Genomic DNA, 24,605 nt, shown 5'->3' on the forward strand with positions numbered 1-24,605 from the left:
TAATTCTTGTACAACTGTGTGTGTTTTTTTTTTTGTTTTTTTTTTCCCAGTGGGGTTACAAATAATTATATGCACAGTCCCCATTTCATAATACTGCTTTCAGTAATGTTCCCTCATTTACAAAGTATTGCATTGAGAGCAAATTTGAAAAAGGGAGACCAAAGTGTATCATCAAACAGAAATACGAGTACTATACAAGAATGCTGCCATCCTCATGAAAACATCCACATCTGAGTTGAAGAAAAGAGACAGGGACAAACAGCCACATATGTATGCAAAGCCATGTGTATATGCCAAAATGTGAGATGCAGGGTTGTGCCTGGTGATCACCGCCGAAACGGTGGCTTTTAAGGCTAACAAGTCATTAGTAGTAAACTGCAAGTGACATTTTGGCCATATACAGAAACTGGTACAGCAAATAAGAATACACAAGTGCCTCAGTAGCTATTTTTGTGTCTAAAATGCATCTCATTTTTGTATTGTCTATTGTTTCATTGAGCCTACATTACAGTGTAAACAATATGTGTGCTACACAAGAATGACTATACAATAACATTACAAACAACTCTGATATAAATTTCATTTTGAATTTAAATTAAGATCACTACTCCTATTAATACTGATTGTAAAATAAATTAATGTGAAAGTGGCACCAATATTATTCTTGATCCATTTTTCTTTTCTTTTCTTTTCTTTTTTTTAAACCAATGGTTTTGCATTTTTAAGTCTTAAAACGATGAAAGAAGAAGCTTCTCTTGATTGTCCACAAGCAGCGGTTAGCACTGCATGATGCACTATTCCAGACACAACAGTGTACCAAAACAAAGGAGGAAAAAAAAGGAGGAAAAGTCAGTGGGAAAAGGTGTGGGGGAGGATGAAGAACATGTCTTCTCAACTTATTTTACATGCTCGGCAGCATGTGACGAACAGTAAAACTTCTTATGGGTAATAAAGTTTGACAGGTTGTTGAACTGGATATCACAGAGGCGGCAGTACTTGCCGCTTCCAGAGCCGTTCACGCCCTTATTGGCCGTGGGTGCCGCCTCCTCATTTGGGGACTTGGAGGAAGGCGACATGTTCTCGTTGGAGTCGGCCTGATTTTCGGTGGCCCACGTAGGTGAGGGATTGGGGGGTTGGCTGTCCGGCTGGGGTTGGTTCTCTTGCTGCGGTGGGGCTGCGCCTGAACGCTCTTCGGGCTTGTGTCCGCCATTGACGATGACCATGCCTCTGTTTTTGGGCAGAAGGGGAAGGGGTTCCTTGCCGGGGTGAGGACAGCCGTTAGCAGCAGGTTGTGTGGCCTGCTCTCTGGTTGTTCCCGTGTCTCCTCCTCCACCAGCACCTCCTCCCCCATTAACACTTTGCTCCTGTTCACTGGCCTCTCCCTGCACTGCTGATCCCCCATAATCGGTTTGTTTTATCCCAAAATACGGTGATATCTGCTCAGGACCTTTTACTTTCTTTATTGCTCCAGGATAGAGGCAGTGGGGCAGAAACATATTCTTGCTGTCGTCTTTTGATGGAATGAGCTGGGGCTCAGCAAAAGGCTTGAGTCCCGGCACAGGTCCCAGGTGAGGAGGGAACATGCCTCCATTCTGCACCATCACCTTCCCATTGCCGTTTTTCTCACATTTACCTGGGGTCTTATCGTAGACTTCATCTGGGTTGTTATTGCCTTCACTCTTCACATCTGGGAACATGGTCGACTCCAGGCTGCCACTCTCATTGTGCTGTTGCTGTTGTTGCTGCTGCTGCTGCGTGGCAGTGGCGGCGGCTGTTGCGGGGCAAAAGTTCTGTTTGTGCGCCAGGTAGTTCTCCACTTTGTTAAAACTTATCTTGCACACTGCACATTCGTGATAGTCCAAAAGTCTTTTGGGAGAGCTACATGTCTTGTCAGAGACTGGCGAGCATTTTTTGCTGAGATCAATGGGTGCGTCCAGCTCCTGTTGCTCCACGATGTTGCATTTGGGAGTCAGAACAGGCTTAGTGACAGTCAGAGAGGCCTCCAGGTGTTTAGGTACCATACCTGGGAAGATATCGCAGCGGGGATGGAAGCGGTCTGATAGGCTCTCTACAGCTTCCTGGGATGTACAAGGGTTCATAGGAGGAACTCCAAGGAAACCAGGTTGACCCATAGGGGGCCTCTGGTGGTCCTGATCAGGGAGACACATCTCATACATCTTCCTGCGCTTGCGGCTCCTCATGGTCCTCTGCATGGAGGGCACCTTGTTGGTGGGCATGCGTTTCATGGGGGGGTCGTGACGAGTGGCACAGTAGTACTGCTTGTGGACCATGTAGGTCTCGTGACGACTGAAGGTGATATTACAGGCGTCACAAGTTGTCTTGGTTGGATCATTGTCACTTTCCACCAAACCTGTACTGGGGCTTTTCCCCTCCATCTGCTTGTCATTCAGCCTGTCCTCAGCCCCAGTTGGCGTAGAGACCTTCTTCACCTGTCCTGTTAGATCCTTATCGGGGCCTTTAGCCCCAGCATTGATCATGTCCAAAACACTGGAGTTCAGGCAAGCAGACTGAATGAGGTGGCTGTCGGCCTCCGAAGGGTGGCAGCCGGCCAACATGCTAACAGAACTGTGACCACTGTTGGGGCTGACCGCCTCGGGGACCTTATCTGAGAGGGCAGAAAAGTCAGGAGACTTTGCCATGTGTTGCCAGCGGCTGTTACAGTAGTGCTTTTTGTGGACCAAATAGTTGTCCAGGTTGCTGAAGGTGATATTGCATTCAAAACAGGTGGCCCCTTTGGGCATAAGAGGACTGTAGATGACAGGGGGGTAGCTGTTCCCTCCATGGCGCAGCCTCCGGTGAACTAGCTCTGACATTTTAGCCAGAATCTCAGACGCCTGCGGGACTACTGAAATGTCTTGGGAGAAAGCAAACTGAGACAAGAAGGGGCCCATGGGAAATGTAGGCATGTTATGCTGCACAGGGGAGGAGGCCAGTCGGGGGCTGGAGGGCTCAGACTTGATCCTAGTGTAAGAAAAACTGGCTTTGCTGCCTAGGTGGGCCTCTCCCTTCTGAACAGACAGCATGGGTTTCTTCTCAGCCTTGTCAGCTTCCCCGTCTGTGCTGGTCTCCTTGTTGAGGGCCCCTTTGGGACTTCCAAGCAGAGCATCCTTCCTGTTGGCCAGCTCAGCGCGGGCCTGCTGCTGCTGCTGCTGCTGCTGCTGGAGGCTCTCCTCAGGCCCCCTGGGGGAGTGCTCTGTGCCGTTGCCTTCCCTGTGAAGTTTGCTGCCGTGCCCATGTAAGTCCTGATGCTGTAAGAGTTCCCTGTGGCTCTGGAAGCTGATATGGCAGTGATTGCATCTGAAGGCAGCCTGTGACAGGTGAGACATGATGTGATGCTGGAATGTAATAAGAGAATCTGCCGTGTAGTTACAGATTGTGCATTTCAAGCTGGTGCCAGGAGGGAGGCTCTCTTCCATTTTGACACCTGTGAAGGAGATAAAAGGGAAAAATGCTCAGAATCTCGCCTCCCACTTCTCCTTTAGAGTTAACTGTAGAAACCATCAAACACTCATGCATTATGCCAAGCTTATTCCCATCCACTTGATTTTTTTATTTTTTTTCATGGCTCAAGGATAAACTGTCACCTATACTAGGTGACAGTAGGATATGTATATTTCACAAAATAAATGACAGTCATTTTTTCAAGCCTGTGTAAGACTTCATGTCCATGTGTCATCTTTCTTTTAATATACAGTGAAGTTAGCCTTTTGCAGAACCCATAACATATTTAAAAAATGGGTTAGTTGTTGGCTCTCTGTCCCACGACCTCATCACTCACCACTGTGTGAGGTGCTCAGGTGCATTTCTAGGGCCCTGGGTCCAGAGAAGCTCTTATTGCACTGTGGGAAGGGGCAGATACTCGGGGTCTGGTGTGGGCTGTTGTCATTCTCCTCCACCACCGTCTCTGGCTCCCTCTGCCGCCCGCTGCAGTAGTACATGAGATGGGCCTGCAGGTTCCTCTCGCTCCGAAACCAGATTCCACATGCCTTGCAGGGGAAGATGTCCTCTGGGATGGGGGGGACGACATAGGAAGGGACAGAGGGGACATGATATCAGGATACAAACAGTACTTTTATATTTAAAGATAAAGGGCTTGCACACACTCCTCTTATACATCTATAGTTCTGCCTCTAAAAGCCTGCATTGAAAGGCTTTTCCACCAAATCCTCGGCTGCAGCATATCGCTGTGTTGCTACCACTGGGTTGGTGCCCTTTCTCAAGGGCAAACAAGAACACTGGACCATCTGCTTACAGAAGCCTCCCTGTTGAGCTGAACCCAGATAGCCCTCGCTAAGTAAACAAACACACTATTTGCATGAGGCGTGTATTTTGCAATTAACACGTTAGTTCGAGCCTCAGTGTGTTTATGTGAACCCCAAACTTGAAGGTCGATGGCTCTTATCTCCAGTGCAGACACTCATCTGGGTTAATCTACGCCCGGTGGAGACGACGCTCCTTGTTAAGCAGGTGACTGAGTGCAGGGTGTGGACTGGTGTGTGTGTGTGTGTGAGACGGAACAGGGAGTGTGATTGTGCATGTCTAAACAAAAGCACATCTCGTTCCAGCTTCGGTGCTGGTGCGTGCGCAGGCACTCACTGTTGACGATGGCAGTCGGCAGGATGGAAGCCATGGCGGCCTGCTGCGGCAGGAGCTGGATGCTGTCCAGCAGCCTGGCTGGGTACATGCCCTCACTCAGAGACATGTGGTTCACCGGCTGCAGACGCGAGTCAAAGTCCACTGCAAACGCCACCAGCTCCTCGCCCTCCATCATGTTCTTGGTGGTGGTGCACCACAGTTGGCCACCTGGACAAAACAGAGATAGAGGAGACATTTAAATGCCTGCTGCGAGAGAGGAGAAAGTGTCGCTTCATGTACACATGAGTAATTCTAGTTTTAAATGTCAGAGTATTATGCAGAGGAAGAAATGATATTTGTGTGCGCCTTGGATGGCACGCACAAGTCAAACACTTCAGTGGGTGTTGCGTAACTGTGGTGTTGCTGGGTAGGACATGAAATTTATCATCCTGAGTCTTGATAGTATTTTGAAATAACAAATCTCCAAAAATATAAAAGGCCAGTTGACCAAAATTTAAAAAAAAAAAGTAAAAATTTTAGCAAGAATGTGTTTTCTAAAATCAGTGCCAATATTACTCTTGCTAACTGACAGCATGCTGGCAGCAGTTATTTTTCCTGCTGTATCAATGAAAACACTGAGATGTGTAGACCGTCCACGGGGACACAGCTTCCTGAAAGACGCTTGCTTTTAAAATGTCATTTTTCAGTGCTGTAAGCAGGACAACCGCTCACGATGGCACGGAGGCAGCGATCTCACATACTTTTTTTTTTTGTAATGTTGGTGATTACACCCTTTAAAAGGTAATGTCCTTCTTTTTTTTTTACTGCCACTCAAATGTCTTTCGAGGCTACTGGCACTCATATCCAAAAGCAAAGTGTACCTCAGCTGGGGTAAACTGTATCCCAGAGTGCTGTTGTCAGCTAGAACACTGAGACAGGTCCTCCATATTATTAGATTGTTGTGTTTTGGGATTAAGCATTCCTCTGAAATCTTCTGAACATATTCATTAAGTCGTAAAAAGGGGAGGGGGGGGGGGGGGGGGGGGGTAGGAGGAAGGAGGAGGGGGTAGAGGGAGAGTGAAGGTTTTAGCTTAGATAATATTTATCTCAGCACATGACAGGCTTTTCAGCTGCACTTCATTTTCTATTGAAGAGATTAAAGTTTTTAATATGACTATTTACAGAAATCTGGCTGGGGAGATAACAACAAACTATGATACGCTGCCGCTAAATGGCAGAATTAGGACATTGTTTCTGAGGAAAGCTGGACAATTAATTAAAGCATGCTGTTAGCTTTCAAAGACGTGCAAACATACCGACGGAGTGTCAGGCTGAGAGGGGGGGACATGTGATTTGAGCCCTGGCTGATGTGGAATAAAGAGAGTCCTGAGGAGAGGTGTGAAGGCAGGGGGACACTGCTAGAAAGCCCCAGCACATGTGCAACACTGATTACTCATGTTTACACAAAACCTGTGAATCACCAGGTTTAAAACCGCCCTGCAGACACGGTGGAAGGTGCACGAGGGAGGCACTGCACGAAAGCAATCCACTTTTCCTGTCTGTTTATTAGGCACGGAAACAGAACCAGAGCCATTGTGTCTTTACGCTTACCGCGGCATGTATTATGTATAAGTCACTGTTAAGTTTGTAGAATGAAGTGCCCCATTATTTCAATTCAAAATTGAATATTTAAGATTTCACATCACTGTCCTGATTAAAACCTCTCTAGCCCTTCCTATCTGCTGGTGAGGCACTGGAAATTAGACCAGCACAAATGTGTCAAAGGAGAGAAATGGTATTAAAATATGCTATCTCTCAAAGTCCCATTTGTGTGCACACTTCCTTCCCTTGAGTGTGTGCGTGCACGCCTGCGTGAGCGCGTGCGCTTCAGCACCACTTTAAAGAGCAGTGCCTATCTGTCGTCCAATCTGCTGTGACGAGACACACACTTCAGGCCGCTCCACTTCATCGTTTTGATTCTGTCATACCACACACTGCCTGGAGAGGCCCTTTGAATTTTTATCTCCTAATTAAAATAACAAAACTCCTCTCCACTGTCTGCCCAAGTTACCATCAAGGTAGATACAAACTGCCACTGACAATGGCGGGGAATATATCGCAGCCATAGCCACAAAAGTTTCTCTCCTCTGCGAGGATCTCTTAGTTCAAAACGCGCCTCCGCTTACAAAGAGAATTACCAACGAGGCCTCGACACTCAGATACAAATCAGTGTTTTTGGGATCAATCCAAATCAAAGATACTGTATGCTCTGCTCAGCTGAAATGAAGCAGATTATGTGGAGTCTGATGAAAATCTTTTACTGCATTTTGATGGCGGAATATGCGCTCAGATTGCATCCCTTCAGCCAAGAATGCTACAGATCCATCTGTTGTGTGTGAGAATGCTGGAAGTGAGTTTCAGGACTGCATGTCCCAGTTTTAGTGAGCTATACAAAACACCGAGGCAAGCACTCTGCTTGCTCCAGTCACTCACTCAACCAAGACAGGGTTTAAGGTACATGAGCTCAGGCTGCAGGATTATGGTTTAAACTACACTTATATTGTCATCAGAATTAGAATTGGAAATAAGCGCCGTTTCCTCTCTGATTTGTGTTTTTTTTTTTTTTTTTTTATTGCAGCTTTGCATATTATGCATCTACATCCAGACTGAACTGCATCTTCTGTGTAGCTTTATGCCATAAAACAGAAATTGATATGATTAAGTGTGCAGCCATAACATCCTCACATAAACAAATACAAATACGCATACATACCCACAGCGCGGGCATGTAGAGACATATGCATTCAAACTACTGTGCGGAAACATGTCCGTTTCATGCACGCATGGAGATACAAGGCTCTGAAAAGCGACGGCGTGGAGGCGTCAGGTGGGCAACAGACAAAAAACAAATACTCCATGAAGGAGCTTTCAAAAAAAAAAAATCTGTCATGCCTGTTTGCCTCTGACAGCCTTTTCACGACAGGTGATTTAAATCACAGAAATGCGGGCGAGCCACCTATGCCCATGGCATGATTGGAATGAATGAGGAAGTGGGGGGAGGTCAAAAGTTAAGAGTGAAAGACCAAAAAAACGTTAAGTTGTGAAACTGGGGAAAAGGCTGGGAAAAGTGCAGCTTGTGATTTGCACTTGTTTGCCTGCTGTCTGCAGTGTGAGCTGCCTTTGTGCAGTGGCCAATGCAGTTGGAATGAAGGCTATTGTCTAAATCCTCCTGCAGAGCACCTGATAAAAGAATAAAGAACTATGACATATTCTAAAAACAATGGAGGAATTAAGGGGAGACAATAGGCCAGCTGCCTCATTAAAACAATCAAAAACGGCATCCTGTACGTAGTCCAGATAATTAAAAACCACTGCTTCCTACAGTCTCTCAATACCATATCCACCAGCTCACTGAGGCCCTGAGACTATGGCTCTGCTGGCTAAATGCCCTCTTCCTTCTCTTCTCTTCTGTTTGATTAATGGTTTATTTGAACACGCAGTTGAAGATGAACATATGAAGGAATTCATGAAACAAAATTATAATGCAAACCCTTTCCCCGTCTATAAGTGCTCATAAACTAATCAAACGTCTCAGGATGAATCGCAGGCACTGGGGGCGTGTGTCCCCTCCCCTTTGCCTAAAGCCCTGAGAGATTTCAAAGTGCAGGCATCACAGGGCTTTTTTTTTTTTTTTAATTTTCTCACTTTAAATGACTTTATAAGAAAACGGATGTGTACAGTATCTGCGTATGGATGGGGATGGCTGGGCGAAGAGAGTATGAGATACTTGAGCAGGACTATTTTTTTCTCTCCCCCTCCTTCTCTCTCTCTCTCTCTCTCTTTTTTTTTTTTTTTTTTTGTGCACCCTGCAAACCGCTACCACCACCATATCTTAATGAAGCTGCAAACAAATCTCTCATGCCTCGTGCAAAAGCTGAGAGACAACAAAGCAGCAGAAATAACAGAAGGGCCCGGATAATTAAACTGGCCTGAAGACAGGTATTCAAATGTTGGTGTGTAAACAGCACAACTCTTTAATAGTTTAGCTGTAAAATGCGTAGTTAAGCACATCAGCACTTGCCTCTCCCATCTGTCCAAACACATTACCATTGCAGAGGCCATTACAGGACTGGAGTACAGTCCCGCTGCACCGCAGCCATGTATTATGGGAGGGGTTGGATGGTGCTTCTGGGAACACTAACACTGGCCCATTGGCATTATCTGAATGCATCGTGGGGGTCATGTATTATAAAGCAACACTCTGCAGGTGAAGAAATGGGCAAGCTTGAGAGCAAGATGTGTTAGGTATACTTATGCTGAAGTGTTTGATGATCCTTTTATACTGTCTAAAGGGCAAAAGTTTAAAATATGTAATTCTAGATGGCACAAAAAAAAAAAAAAAGAGTTCCTTTGTCAAGCACGATGTTGTGGATACATCTTTTTCCCCCCTTTGCTTCTTAAAGTGCTCGCGTCTGTCTATTGGCTCTGCACTAACTGCTGGTCTTAATTGTGAAGTGAGGCCAGTGGTGCCTGAAGCCACAGAGAGGGTTGTAATTAAAGACCTCTACTCTTCTTGTCTTTAAATCAGCTCCAACTCCTCCTGGTCAAATGGGAACAAGCCGCTTGCACCTACGAATATCAAGTAGCTGCATGCCGTTAGTCGCCGCTTCTTTTTCCGCTTTAACAAAGCTCCATCGTGGCAGGAGTAAATTACAACATGACACAATAAACAACTTCCCAGTCAACTCCCCCCACCCCAGATCCTGTGGAAATACTAATCGTGGATGAATAATATCTGTATCTGCACCTGACAGCGGACCTGATGGTGCCGTGACAAACACTAAACACATCCTCCTCATGAATACTGGTAAATATTTGGACTGTTTCTGGATCATCAGAGTTGAGCACATTAGGATGACTCATGGCTGTCAAACCCGCCGTCACAGTCCCGAGCCGGAGCAAGCAGGCAGCAGAAAGGAAAACGCTGAGTTAGACCCGAGTGGGAACATCATTCACAGGGTCAAACAAGCTTACTATTATTGACGGTACACTAAACTAGAATTAGCTGACTCTACTATTATTTCACTAAGGCTCTGACACAGATTGACTCTCTCCCTCTCTATCTCTCTTTCACTCTCTGCTTCCTCCCTCCTTTTCATGCTTTCTCTCTGCCACTAGGAGGCACTCTTCTCCTGCTCAAGCTGCAGCCTGTGGACGTTTGTGCTGTGATGATGCAGAGATGCCACAGACATGGCAGGGCAGCACAGATGCCAGTCTGCCTATACATCCTTGCAGGTAGGTGCAAAAGATTTTACTCAAACGAGAAAGGCGTTCGGTTCAAAAGGAATTCTCCTGACCTCATTTACATTTGATACTGACTGGATATTATGTGTGTGCACATGGGACTATATTTTTTACATTTATCCCCCTTTTTGTCTGTGTTTTGCCACATTTTTTGTGATGCATGAGTGCATTTGTCACTTTTCAATGTGTTTTGTATTTTAAAACTTGAGACAATCTCCCCCCCGCTTTTTTTTCCCAGGGTAATAAATGTAGTTCAGTAAATATGTGTTTACAGAGCCCTGACTTGTTTTGTGTTGCCTGACACCCCAACATCCCGCCCCCCCTCTCTCCCCCTAGATTTTTCTCTCCTTTTGCACTACAGTGTCTGGACTAATTTTAGTATCAAGTGTTTTTGCAGATATAGCCAGCACCGAGAGCTCATGGATGGCCTTGAGCGAATGGCACGAGGGTCAGAATCCACAAATTAAAAAGTCCTCCCAGGGGAGCCTCGTACACGCCGCTCTCTACTGTATACATTCACTGGCAACAAAGACATAAAAGCTGAAGAAGCACCCCGAACAATGTCTTTCAACACACGCGTTTATGAATTGTTTGAAGACATTAAAAAAAGAAAAAAAAAAAAGATTGATGCAACGATGTGATTCAGCAAATGTTTTAGTGAGCAAGAATTAAATGTTTCACTTTGAAATTAAAAGACATTTCCGTGGCTAGTCTCTGGAGATTTGTGTAGCTTTTTCCAGCACAGTGAGAAAGATACTAGCTGGCAGGGGGATGTTTGCCTGCTAATGGTGTTGTAATCATTTTGAGGGAGAAGAAAATAGAAATGTGAATTAGCAGCTATTTTTGCTCCATTAGAGTGCTATGACAGAGCCCGACTATTTCAATTTCAGATTTATTTATTTTCTAATGAAATGTATTAAATTATAGGAGGAATTGCTTTGCACCCGACACGTCACCCGTTTTATGGTGGGTTTTTTTTTTTTGTTTTTTTTAAGATGCACAAAATATTTGGACACTTCTCTGTTTTTCCAAACAAATTACACGTTCTCCCACAAGCAGTAAATTTCTACTGAGAACATTTTAAGCTTTCGGATTTCGGTGCTGTCAGTCTGAAACAATACCAGCCACATTCCTGCAGTACAAAGCTGCTCTCCCTCATTAGCTGCCACACACAGTCAGCTTCTCCCTGTCCACAGTAAAGTGGAGTAGACTATTAAAGGAAAGCTCTGACTGGCTCCTCTCCGCTCTGCTTTATTCTTTATTTGGACAGGTTTGTCCCATTGAGCACTCTATTAGCTCTCCTTCTCTGCGGGTAGTGCTGCCTGTGTCCTGGTTGTGGCCAGTCGACATGTGTTTACTGCGGCCCCCGCTGCGGCGGCAGGCTGGTTGGGGGCCCGTCCTGACCAAGCCCTGCTAATGGGACCAGAAGACCCCTCATGACAGGACTCTACCCCTCCCTTCCCTCCAGCTGCGGCCCCATGGCCCGTGTCCCCCTACCCATCATGCCTCGGCAGGAGCAGGTGAACGGCGCGGGGCCAACGGCGACGCGTTTGGTTTTCCTGGGAGAGCAACGCGCCATCGCCACGCGCCTCAGTGGTTCCTCCAACATGGCTCCGGCCCTACGCCACATGGGCTGCCTGGCCAGTCTGCATGTGTGTGGGTGTATGTGTGTGTGTGTGTGTGTGTGTGTGTGTATTTGGGGTGTATGGTTGATGCCAGCCCTAATGCAAATGCTTGCCGTTTAAAAAATGGGAGCCTCTCTCCTCCTCTGTCTCTCCTATTTGGAAAGGTCTATTTTGGCCTTCTGGTGCTGGCAGTTATTTTTTTCCTCTCCAGAAGGACAGAGAGCCAGAGAGATGCACCTGTCATCCTTTTTGGAATTCAACATTTATTGATCTGGTCATGAGGAATGGAATTTATAGAGTTATGTGTTTTTCTTTATGAACACTCGCTGATTTGTGCCTTAAAATGTGCTCATTTTATTTACAAAGTCTGCCTTATTTACAAGAAGTGTAATTTGGTATTCACAGGACAGCAATGCACAGAAAGGATGCGTGCACACACATGCTCTGACGCACACACCAGTCACTTGTGCAGCATCCCAGCATGCCCTCCGTCTCTGCACCCCTGTAATTCTACATATTGCTTAAAGTATGTGCTAATTAAATTTTCTGTCGGTTTGCAAGAGAAATAAATAATCTGCAGCTAAAAGGCCTAATTGCGTTTGTCACATTGTGTCTCGGTGGCTAGTGCATCGGGAGCACAGCCGCTGCCCTTGCTCATTGCCATTCTGTCGTCCTGGCAAGCCCCCTCTCTGCCCCAGGTATCACCACGCGGCCATCTGGAGCCGACATCTGTCTCTCTATTGATCACAAGGGTTTAGCACTTGATCAAACAGACTGCGACAGGAAATTGCTCTTTTCCCCACAGAAAAGGCCAATCGCCTGCGTGAGGGTAATAGAGTGGAACTGAGATGCAGCACCAGCGCGGTGGGCAGGCGGGCACAGGCACAGCCAGGCAGGCAGTGGCACGGCGGTGTCGGCCGCTGTGGAGGTGGCAGGGATGGCACGAGTGCTCAGGTCCACTGCCACGCTTACCAACACCCTTCTGCTAATGCAACAGCAGCATTAGAGACAAATATATGTATATATATATATATGTATATAGAATTAAAATCATGTAGTTTTAGAATTTTCCAGACTGAGCACATGCAGGCAGAAGATGACACGATCACCTCTGATTAAAAAAGCTGTTGTATTGCGAGCTGAATCATTCAGGTAACCCAACAGCTGTCTGAAAGTGTTAGAAAAGCTGGATGCAAGTGAAATATGCTATGTGATAAGCCCGCCAGATGGTGAGAAATTAATGCAATATTTCTCGAGGAAAAAAACCCAAAAGAAACCTAAACTAACTCTATTTACTTTGTCATTAACACCAGGGCTGTCAGTTTTCATAATAATTCAAATGGACAAGGGGGGGGGGGGGGGGGGGGCGGGGGGGCTGTAGCAGCGTACAAATGTTCAAACAATGTGTGTTTAGCATGTAACCGAGCACCCCGGTGGAAGGTTTCAATAGTGGGAAATCCCTGACAAGGACTGCAGTTGTCTCTTGCTCACTGGTATCCCCAGTGGAGTTCAACACACTATTAGTGCCTGAGGTGCACAGCTCCTGAATGTGTGTTACAGTGTGTTAGCTGAGGCTGTGGTCCACATCTAAAAAAGAAAAAAAAAAAAATTGTGGCTTCTCTCTTCTCAGGCATGCTTTCGAGGCACTCACTGTAACAACATGTTTAGCAAGTATGGACAATTTGATACTGAAGGTGACATTTATTCAGCATTGTAGAAAATATTTAATTGTTCCTGCAGAGAGCGAGATATGTTTCCCCTTGCCTACAGTGCTGGGATTGTCCTTTGGAATATGATGCAAATTTGGGATGAAGCAACTAATTCCTTCCTTGCACCCCTGTACACCCCCCACCCCACCTCAATCCTCCGCCAGCCTCCATCCTCCCCAGACACGAGGATTCTGATTAATCGTGTGACCGCCCCTCGTTTTGCATTTTACACAATCTCACGGCGCCACGGTGAGATGTGTGAGGTGTTTCGCCACTTTTGGCAAGCTGAAAAGACGTAGCCCAAGGAAGAACAAGTCGAAAGTATGAGGGGGGAAAAAAAAAATATGACCAGGGGACGTGATAAAAAATTATCAGCCAGTGTGTTTTCCTGTTTGGTTTTAATCTACATTTAATTAAATTCTTATCTGCTGTGTGCTTATGGCTGCATTTGAATGGCGAGGCTGCATTCATTATGAATGGTAAAATTGAACTCAGTACATTGTGTGTGGCCCAATAAAGAAACAAGACTCTTATTGCAGTGCATGCACAAGCTCCGACAGACATGCGGAAAAAATAAGTCAATTAAGATCGGTCTTTAAATTACCGCTGTATCAAAACAAGGGGCGGGAGCATGCTCCATAATAGAATCCTGACAGGGGAGAGAGAGCACAGCTGACTGTTGTTAATATACATCCCATTTGATACAGCCAATTGTATTAGCCTGTTTATGGAATGCACACAGCTGATGCACACTAGATTTACTACTCTGTCATGATAGTTCATAATCAACAGTGGTGGGAAAAGAAGTTCTGTGAATACAGAGGTCAAATGAAAAAAGGCTTGTCAGCAGTCTGAGACTTGCTCATAAAGATCCTGCCGGTTTATCTGAATGTGAGAGGTCAACAGCAAAGGTCAGCGACAGAATATGCAGGCAATATGCGGGACACAGTAGATACCGAAGAGTTAAATCCAAGGGAGTAGAGAGAGAAGATTCAGCTCCAAAATTGTAATGCTATTGACAAAAGACACAGAGCTTATAATGGGCGGGCGGCACTTTATAAGCTAAGAACAATATCCCATAGGCAGCACCCCGGAAAAACGTCGAAAAACACCCTGAGCTGATACTACAAAGTTGGGCCCCGCAAAATCCCTAAATCTTCCCTTTTGCTTATTCCAAGCATCGTGGGGTGGGAGGGTGTGTGGGGTGGGGGAAGCTCCCTGCTGCCTGCCCATGTTTACAGAGTCGTTCTCATCTCTAGGCCTTGCTCATCCACAGCACTGACACACGGTGTCGACATGATTAGGGGTCTGCCTTTGCATAGGGCTGAGTGTGTGTGTGTGTGAGTGTGTGTGTGTGTGTGTGTGTGTGTGTGTGTGTGTGTGTGTGTGTGTGTGTGTGTGTGTGTGCAGGCGGTGGAGGATCGGCAGATGAATGACTGGTGCATCGGAGAGGGATCACAGCAGATAATCGCTCCCGACTGCTGCGCCGGAGCTCTCAGATCTGGTCTTTAAAATAATGTTCGGAGTCAAGTCTCTCCAAAGCTTTTCTTTCTTTCTTTTTCTTTTTTTTTTTTTTTTTTTCCCCCAGGTTATCTTCCGCATTTTATGTTTGCTGTTTAAATCTTAACGGGACACAAGCAGCAAGGGAGAGCAAATATGTCTGGAGTTGGAGGAAGCGGAGTGGAAATGTTATTGCGAGGGGGTTAAGATTAGCTGTAGCAGGGGCTGAGGAGATGAAACTCCTCTCTATTCGGACGGCTTTCATTCCTCGAGAAAAGCTCGGAATGTTTGAATTTAACCTTGGGAGGCTGGGTTTCCGCGAGAAGCACGGAGAGGATAATGAATCTGACCTCTTGCTTAGAGTGACATCATTCAAAGGCTTTCACTCAAACACAAGACAAACACCAAATCTCCTTAAGTACATTTAAATACCGACCACCACCAGCACTCAGACAGTGTGAACATAAATTCCAATATCATAAATACTGCTATCACACAAACAGAGGTGCCATAAAGTACGGCTGCCCGTGTCTGGGACTATAAACCTCTGGCGTTACTCATAGGGAATAAACACACATGCACAATTTACTGCACTAGATCCCCCCTTTGTTTATCTTTTAAATAAGCACACTTTATCACCTTCCTGCATAAGCAAATTGCATGCAATGTGTGTTGTTTTAACATGCGATATGCTGTCCAGAAGATTCATTTCTCCCAACAAATTCAATTGTCTTCGCAATATCCTGCTGCCATAGGCATCAGGCCCCATCACCTGTTCGTTATCACTGGCCGTCCTGTTCGGGAGCTCTTGAAACGGTGCCATGGCATTGACTCTCAGTTAACAGCAGGTCTCTGAACTTCTCACGGTTGATGGCGGAGGCTGGAAAATTACGCTAACAACTAATTAACATCATAAAGAGCGTTTAAATGGACGGACGACACCCGCAACCTTCATTTGCACACGCTAACGCCGAATTACCTGTGTTTTTATTTTTTGCAGATAACGCGTGCATTTTTTTAGCACCTTTTCGAATATTCATTTTGTGTGTGGCTGGTTTTAGAATTGGCACCGCCATCCTTTTTGCTATGTACTGTAAAAAAGAAAAAAAAAAAAAAAAGCCACTGGGCCAAAAATAATAATTGTCAAAACAGAGTGCTGGCAGAATTACTAAAGCTTTTTTTTTTTCATTCCCCTCTATGAGTTTGTGTGCACCTTTAAAAAAAAAAAACTGCCATATTCTGTGCCTGAAATAACACATTCCATTTCTAATTTCTGTTTGAATATAAAATATTTCCAGGCGGCAGACATGGACCTCCAGTTACTGGTCCGAATAACAAAGTGCTGCCTGTCAGTCTGAGACACTTTGCTGGCTGGCTGAACTAAGCTGTTTCAGACTGACAAGGCTTCAACGGTGGCAGCCTCAGCTTCCACTGGCAGGCCTCTGGAGTCCTTTCTCACTCCGGCTCCCAGCCTCAGAGTCTTTCACTGGCGGTGGCTACAATACAGTCAAGTATCCGTGTTCTTTGAAACCGCTCTCCCTGTGTCTTTCCTTCAAAGGTCTGAAACAGGACGGTAATGCACTCACACCTCATTACAGAGCCACATTATGGACTACAGCAGTAATACGGCTTTAATCTTCTCCAAATCGTTATAAATGTCAAGTTGGGGCAAGGGACTTCCCAGTCTACTGCACCAATGGCTTAGCCTGCTATCCCCTCTTTTCCGTATAAGCTATAGCCAGAGTATTACATTCACTGCCAGATCCCCTGAAACTTTCAACTCTTTTGTTCCAACATTCAATGCACCATTAACATACCCTTTGAAATTGTCTCTTCCCCCCCCTCCCCAAAAAAGGCCCCAAACAGCTAAATATGAAAACAGTTGATACCCCTACCCCGCCACATACAGCTCCAGTACACCCCCCCACCCCCAACCCTTTTCCTTAGCCTCTCCTAATGAGACGCAACATCCCTGTCTCTCCACTGAAGGATCCAGACTTTCTGTGTGATAGAGAGACTGCGGCTGTTTATTAATAATGAATTTGGATGTTTGCGTGCGGAATGTTATCAGCGCGCACACAATCCCACCAATAGTTTGCCCTGATGGGGTAGCTGGGTTCCTCATTAGCAGAACATATTTAATCCAGAAGTTTCTTATCAAATGTCACACCTGCATCTCTAAATGGCATTTTCACATTCATTCGCCTGTATTTGGGAGATGAGGCTCCAAGGTGCTTTGCAGAGATTAAGAAGGAGAGAGAGTGCAAGCTTATTTTATCATTTAGCGGGTCTGGAAGGAATCCAAGGAGTTTTTGTCTTGTTGTTGTAATTAGAAAGCCTTTTAAGTGATAACGCCTGCATAGGAATATGAATATGTAGCGATCAGGCCAGCCCCCCCCCCCCCCCCCCCCCCCACCAACCTCCCTCCTCCCCCTCATCTCTCTCTCTCTTTCTCCCTCTCTCTTTTTCTGTGTCTCTCATCCCCGCTCTCTTTCTTAGCTTTTTTTTTTTTTTTTAAATTGTTGAATGCTGAGTTTTTGTTCTATGTACAGCACGGATTAACTCAGAGGCTTCAGAAGTTTAATGAAAGACTTGAAAGTACACGCTTTTTCTTGTTTCTGACTGTGACAGTGGTTCTTTTTCCCGTGCAAGAGCGGACATGACACGAGTGCAATTTTGGTTTTTTACACCTAAAAGCGTAGAGGGTGGACATCGCTGTCCCCGAGGACGCGCTTCAGCAGCGGGACTCGAGAAAACCCACCGCACGGGAGCGAAACCAAACCTGTACATTCTGACACCTATCCAGAATTAAAAGAACATTTTAATAAAATGTGCTTTTGAGTGTCAAGAGGAATAATAGCCCAGAGACCTCTCTCCAGCGGAGAACTTAACATTCCCTGTGAAAAAGCTCAGATGTTTAACATTTTTTTGTTACAAAGCTCCTCTCCAGTATTACAGAAATGAAGCAGGTCACTCAGTAGTGGCATTTAGTCCCTGTGTATATATCCAGAGAAGCTGCTGCTAACCATCGGGCCAGAGATAAGTGCAAAACTGAGAAGTATTGATCCAGTAATAGTGGTTCACGCTTTGACTCTGACACCTTAACCCTGCAGACATAATGTCATAGCCTCTTATCCTTTCCTCTTAACACAACCTGTCTATCTCCCACAAGCTGTCACCTCTAGTAATACGCTTCTCAAAAGCTCCCCTAAATCACTGAAATCATTGCACTTTCAGACATTATTTATTTTCCCACCTCTTAAAAGTGAGGCATGATTTACAGTTCAGTAAAAGGTTGCCCCCCCCCCCCCCCCCCCCCCCCCCCCCCACACACACACACACACACACACAAACCCCTTTCCTCCTCTTCCTCTTTTTCTCTTCAGAGCTGCTAGCACTTTCTGTTGAGGTAATTCCATTTCTACCATTGTTAAGAGCTGCTACATAGCAATTACTATGTTAGGTCTGCGTAATTGTGTTGGCTTACAGCGCATGACAAATACAGTGGAGCTCGACCCTGCATAGTGATCCCACATGTATGCTGGTTTAGACATTTTCATTAATTGAAAGCGTCACTGTGTAACAGTGCAGTATTACACTCTGGCAGGTATGAATGAAGTCTAATACAGCTTAATTACTCTGCAGCTAAATATGTATTGTAGGGATCCCTTATGTGGGGCTTTTTATCTGTTACAAATCACAAGTTTAAACCACTGGAGGGTGAGAGAGATAATTAGTGAGGGTTTAAGCACCTAGAATTCTAATAGAAAAATGCTCCAATGAATCCAAACATCTCTTTCACACACAAAAATACTGGAAATAATCAGACGTTTTGCTGTTTGTTTGTTTTTTGTCTTTTAAATTTTTTTTTTTGATCGATGTGTTTCAAAAGCCTGCCATGAGACTGGCTGGGCCATCGCTGAAGGATGCCAAACGTTGACATTATATGCAAATTCTGTTTATTATCTCACAGGCAGCACAGATCCTGCCTTGGTTGGGGCTGGTGCAGCCCACAGCAACTTCCAAGCAAGGTTTATGCACAAGGGTTTCTAATTAGCTCTCTGAGGGCCGCAGTTAGAGCCACACTTTCCACAACAGCCGTTGGGAAGTTGAACACTAACTTGGAGGGCTCCATATGTTGCCCAGGAGGCCTGAGAGACAGACTGATCCTGTGTGCTTCACATTAGGAGACACTATGTTCATTCCTGAACAGAGCTTTTCTCTCTCCTGTAGATAGAGATTGAAAAGTTGCCAAACCAATGAGCGGCATTCATCGTTGGTTAACTGTCTTTGGGCTGCCATCATTTAAAATGGATCATGTCAAATATGACGTCCTTTACACGTAGGAAATCAGTTCAAAGAATGACAGCAGGGTTATTGTGATTTTCAGAAATGATCTCTACTCAGGGTACACAAAAGTTTTCATTCAGTGCCAAACACTTGGATGAAGATGTCATTGTGTGTATTTTATGTACCACCTCCTGGTAATGAGGAAGTAGCTGAGACAAACTTAAACACTGGAGGCCGGGATTCAAAGAGTTCCTGTGTGCCATCAGGTGCAGGCGACCAAAGAAGATTTTTCTTCTTCTTCTTCTTTTAAAAATATCAACCAAACACAATGACTTTAAGTGCTCCGGGAGACAAAACATAACCATGTTGCCTTATGCTTTAGACATTGCAGGGCAATATTATCTTACAAGTTCTTAAAATGATGGAAAGCATTAGTAATCAGATACTTTTTAAACAATTTTTAAATTAGCAGTAAGCTTAATTTTAGGAGACTGGGCTGCTACATGTCCTGTGAAATCAATGTCACTAACCAACAACGACTAACGTTGCTTTAACATACAGTATGTTGCACAAATTTGAGAAACCTTAGAAATCTCTTTCATGCTAACAGCTCATTCTGGATGATAACCATCCATTTAAAGGCGCAGTCAGAGCATATCCACGTAGAATCAGTGTCTCACAGGCCTCAGCCAATCCTCATCTCCAGGTACTCACTCAGCTTCTATTACAAGGCTCTGATGATCTTATATCTCCTTCAAAAGCTGATTTTCAGTGAAGAAGACGTTTCATCCTCCCTCCCCACTCTCTCTTTGCTGAATTTCCACCTCAGTTTTCTTCCCTTCACTCTCAATCAGCGTGCGTTCTGCTTTTGACCCCAGCGGTGCACACACACACACACACACACACGCACACACACACACAAAAAAAGACGATGTGCCTCATTAACTGAGGCATCACACTGGCTTTTTCAACTTATTGTCTCTTGCACCTTATCCAGCCCTTCATCTTAAACTTGGAATAAATTAGAGCGATAACGATCGCGCGTGTGCCATTAGTCACAAATGAAGTGGTTAACGCAGAAAAGGGGGGGAAGATAAAGCTGAGATCTGATGCCGATTCATAAAAGGGAAGGCAGATTGTTGTAAAATGGCAGATAGACCGTGCAAATTGGGTGTCGACATTGCGTGGCAACGTTATTACCAAATTAGCTTGTTTTTTTGGTTTTTTTTCTTCCTGCCCATCCCGATTATAACCTCAGGAGGAATGCCAGAGAAAGGACACGCAGACCCCATTCCTTTGAACAAATATTTCAGATTATACAGGAGGTATAATGCTGATGCTGCCTTTACCTCCAAGATGTATTTGCTTTTCATTTATACATTCGATTGTGACATTTTAAACAATTTCTCTATTGAGACTCAAGGCATTACAGGCTAAATGACAGTCCTGAGTAAATAGAAAATGGAAGGGGATGGGGTCTTGATAAGAGAATACAGTGTTTGTTCAAGTTGAGGCTACTGCTGGCTAAAGAGTGTCTTTTGTTCTGAGGTGTAGCTTGGCCTGTATCTTATGTTTAGTCATGGCCTTACAGCTCAATACTTCTAATATTCGGTAGTATACATAATTTGTGCCAAAATGACATTTTCAGAGGAGACTCTTTTAGCCAAACTTGGAAAGGAGAATGAGGAAGATAACCTAATTTACTGCAGAGGACAATTATCATGGAAAAAAGCAAACTGAGTGACACATCGCAGGCCGAGGTAGCATCGCTCCTTTCTGAAGAAGACAAACTGGTAGATTGAAGGTCTCTTGAATCCAGGCTGTCGCTGGGGGTAGGGGAGCTCTTGTAATTTGCAGAACTGAATCCATGGAGCGGGCATAAGGGAATAAGTTGGAAGGGGAAGAAGACAGAGAACAAACCTGGCAGGCACGTTGAGGCCATGCCAGTCCTGCCTGCGCCACGCGGTGTGGCAGGGGGGCAGTGCCAGGAAATGTGGCAAGAGGAGGAAAGATCAAACAACAAGGGCTGCAGATCTCCACCAATCTGCTCTGTATTAATGTCAGAGCCAAGGAGCAGCTGAACCAGACGTGATCCACAATGTGTGACAGCAATGTATGTGTGTGCGTGCGTGCGTGATTGTGTGTGTCTATATGACCATTCGCCATTCGCAAACTGGACCAAATTCATAATGGCCTGGTGGTATGAGCGACAGCTCAAAACTGTCATAGAGTGTGAAACATTTTTCCAACTTGTCCTTAGAAACTTGAGGACAGCAAACACTCAAGAGTTTGCTCTCAGATTGCTTTTGAAAATTTCTTTACTGTCACATTTCTAATGCACCCCAGCAGTGACTGAATCTGAGCTTTCACTCTGAGGTGTTTCGCATGTCCCTCTGGATGTCAGACACACAGTAGCCCATGATGGAGTGGTGGGAACCTGGTGCCTGCATCGACACGCCTCTCAGCTTCAGTGGGCTGCACACCCGGGCCTGCATCCTGCTCCAAAAACTTGTTCTGTATAGCCGCAATAAAGCAAGCAGACGGCAAATGAGCTCCACGCTGCCATCGCTCCCTCCCGGACAGATGGCAAAATTAGACAATATGCTTTCCAAAATTACACTGAAATCACATGGCCGCGTGTCTGTCTGCTCGCCTGTCTGTCGGTCCATTCTTCCACCCATCCGTCCGTCCCGGATGGCATCCCAGCCATCTTTTGCTTGGGTGTGGCGCCTGGGCAGGGGGGCGAGGCGGCGCTGTTTGGGACGATGAGGAAGCTGGAGCCAGCCTCATTGCTGTTGATTGATATCGGAGCGCTGCAATGGGATGTAGGGCCAGCAGGAGCATCGGCGGACGAGATGGGGGGGGAGGTGTTACATGGGCAGGGGGATTGTTGAGGGAGGGGTAGCTGGGGAATGAGCCTGCTCTATGACAATGCATGATGAACAGCCTGCTATTTGGAGTGCATCTGCAGGAGCTCGCGTAGCGCCGACTCCTTAGAGAGATGTGGGAGGAGAGCAAATGTTTGAGGAGCGGACTCTGCAACTACTGAATCTCCCACTGCTCCATGTATTTTGGGAGTGACACACAGCATCTTATGACAATATTAGTCTCAGCCTCTATCCCTCCTTGTCTTTTTGAAAGAATCTTGAACCGGAGGCTGATAATAGTATCTCCAACTGATATGGGAGTCTCTGCTGTGAACTGGGAAAGGGGGAATCTGTGCCGAAAATCTTGTCTGAGGGAAATTACGTTATTCCTCTGCTATACGCATTCTGAGATAGAATTGTAAAAGTTGGCAGCTTGACTATCTTGTCATGTAAATAATTTAGCACACAGGCCTTCTTTCTGTCTTTCACTGAAAGAAAACACAGCCTATTTATATGTATAGCCATAAATACAGACACAGAAGGCTTATTTTGACATTAAATGTCATGTGCCAAATACTGACCCCACAACTTGAAAAATAAAAGCATAAATGAAGCCTTTAAAGCTCAATACCCAACCAAGCAGCAATTTGAAAGTGAAATATATCCTCTAATTAACTAAATAAACATAAACACAGTCATTACTGGGCTGAATGTGGAGCTGCAGATGGCAGGACAGTCAGATGCTGGACTGAGTCATGACAATAGTAGCCAGACAAAGTGAGTAAATACTAGGAAGTTGCACAGTGGCTGAAACAGTTGGGACTTTCCGAAGACACTAATGGTATATATTCAGGAGAATGATCACAACCACAGGCTGCTCATTGCTGGCTTTGATTGGCCTCTCGGTTTGTCGCCTGGGAGAAACCCCGGTCCCCTCGGTGACGGCTCTGTCACCGTCTTTGTGCCCTGTTCAAGCAATTACGCTCAGCTACATGTTTTCATATGGGAAATAGACGACAGAGGGGAGGGTGGCGTCGGATTGGGGGGCGAGGGGGGGGTGTCATGTGAAAAAGTCATTTTGGAGCTGCACTCTTCAGTTCCGGTCATGCTCTGTACCGATGCAAATTAAAACCTCCCCAGTAGCCTATGTAAATATGCTGCCTACTGCGCTGCGCTTTAATGAGCCATGATATGAAAGACATCTAAAACCAATGGAAAATAACTGGCCACTTAAAGGTGGGGTGAGCCTGACAGGTGACAGGTAGAGCAACGTTGAAGACAGTGTCGGGTGGGGTGTGAGTGTGTGTGTGTGTGTGTGTGTGTGTGGGGGGGGGGGGGGGGGGGGGGGGGGGGGGGGTAGTATTATGGGTGTTGGGTTTGCAGGATGATGGGGGCAGACCAGCTCTGGCATTCAGGAATAATCTGGAGCTGTGAGCTGAAAACCAGGGGAGAGTAACCAGCTTTTTAGCCTCAGGCATTTCAAAGAATTCTGGGTGGCGGTTGTGGAGAGGGAAAAGGGGGAGCAGGTGAGATTGTATGTGCGGGTACCTGGTGTGTGCTCATTTTTAAGGGGGTGGGATGTTGTTAGGTGAGAAGTGAAAGGAGACAGTTACTATGTCTCCTGCCTTGAGACACAGCTCATTGTCACCAACTTAAAAAATGTACATAATTTCCCTCCTCGCAGACACACACACACACACTCAGAGACAGACACACTCAGCCCTCAATCCTCTAATAACCTGTCTTTTAAAAACCTTACAAGGATTACCTATCTGCAAATCTGCTTTGTATGCAGAATGTGATGGCGGAATGGAAATGAGCAACTGTTCAAGATGGCGCTGGACTACCAAAAAAAAGGGAACCACATCTGCACAAACCGATTAATCCGAAACATTCAGAGGAATCTCAAGTCATTTACAATATCACAGAATCCATAATCAAGATTCACTGCCAGAGCCTGAGTCTGCGGCACAGAGTCAATGCCCAGTTCAATGAGGGCTGATGGAATGTATAATTTCATGACAGATGCACACATTCACGGGGGAACACAGGGTCATTTTAACATTCACAGGCAAAAAAAATACAACAACTTACCCTAGAAAGGAAATACACACCAATTATTAATGTGCAAAGAGAGGCACTAGCAAATGGAATACATAAAATATTTGTTCACTGATAGCAGAGAATTCATAAAATGCAAAAGTAGCGCTATATACAAATATGTGATGTTTTTAATAGCAACAAATCGAAAAAAAAACAGCATTATATGGATAGAAATATGCATATCTAATTGGTCAAATCCCTGTGTATGCATAACATTAATTAGGATGATCATGTTTGTTGTAAAGATTATGGGCTTATTTGTTCTAACAGGTGACTCACAGAGAAGACACATTAGGAACAAACCGCTGTGGTCTTGGACTCATAGTGGGAGGAGACAAATTTAATGTGTGGCAACTTGAACGCAATGCATTTCAAATGGGAAAATGGGGCGAGCAGATATGTAGATTTTTTTTTTTTCTAAATCTGTGGCATGGTTTGTTGGTTTGAACCTTGCCAAGCCATGCTAAATCCAGTCTTTAAAGCCACACAGCGAGCTATAAAGGTAGGAGCTGGCTGATAGGCTGGTGAGATCCATTGTTGTTGGGCCATCTGACAGTCAAACTCGTGAGGATGAGGGAAACAGAGGAACAGGCCAGTGGGGTGCCTTATGA

The 24,605-nt window shown here is 45.3% G+C and overlaps 1 protein-coding gene across 2 annotated transcripts in view; it reads right to left on the reverse strand.

Annotated features, from left to right (window-relative positions):
- Positions 1-35: 35 nt before the first annotated feature.
- The window catches only part of zfpm2a (zinc finger protein, FOG family member 2a), a 116,311-nt gene continuing 91,741 nt past the window's right edge, over positions 36-24,605 (reverse strand). Inside the window, exons 1-4 of one of the 2 annotated variants that reach the window (XM_030750876.1) lie at positions 7,370-7,506; positions 4,618-4,824; positions 3,800-4,027; positions 36-3,445 (exon numbers count right to left, since the gene is read on the reverse strand). In XM_030750876.1, coding sequence (XP_030606736.1) covers positions 897-3,445; positions 3,800-4,027; positions 4,618-4,824; positions 7,370-7,400 — 3,015 coding nt within the window. In that variant the 5' untranslated portion in view covers positions 7,401-7,506 and the 3' untranslated portion in view covers positions 36-896. Of the gene's footprint in view, positions 3,446-3,799; positions 4,028-4,617; positions 4,825-7,369; positions 7,507-24,605 lie in introns of those variants that run through there. The other variant, XM_030750874.1, reaches the window with a different exon arrangement.

Source organism: Archocentrus centrarchus, chromosome 16 (genome assembly GCF_007364275.1).
Source record: "Archocentrus centrarchus isolate MPI-CPG fArcCen1 chromosome 16, fArcCen1, whole genome shotgun sequence".
In the NCBI taxonomy this organism is placed as follows: Eukaryota; Metazoa; Chordata; class Actinopteri; order Cichliformes; family Cichlidae; genus Archocentrus; species Archocentrus centrarchus.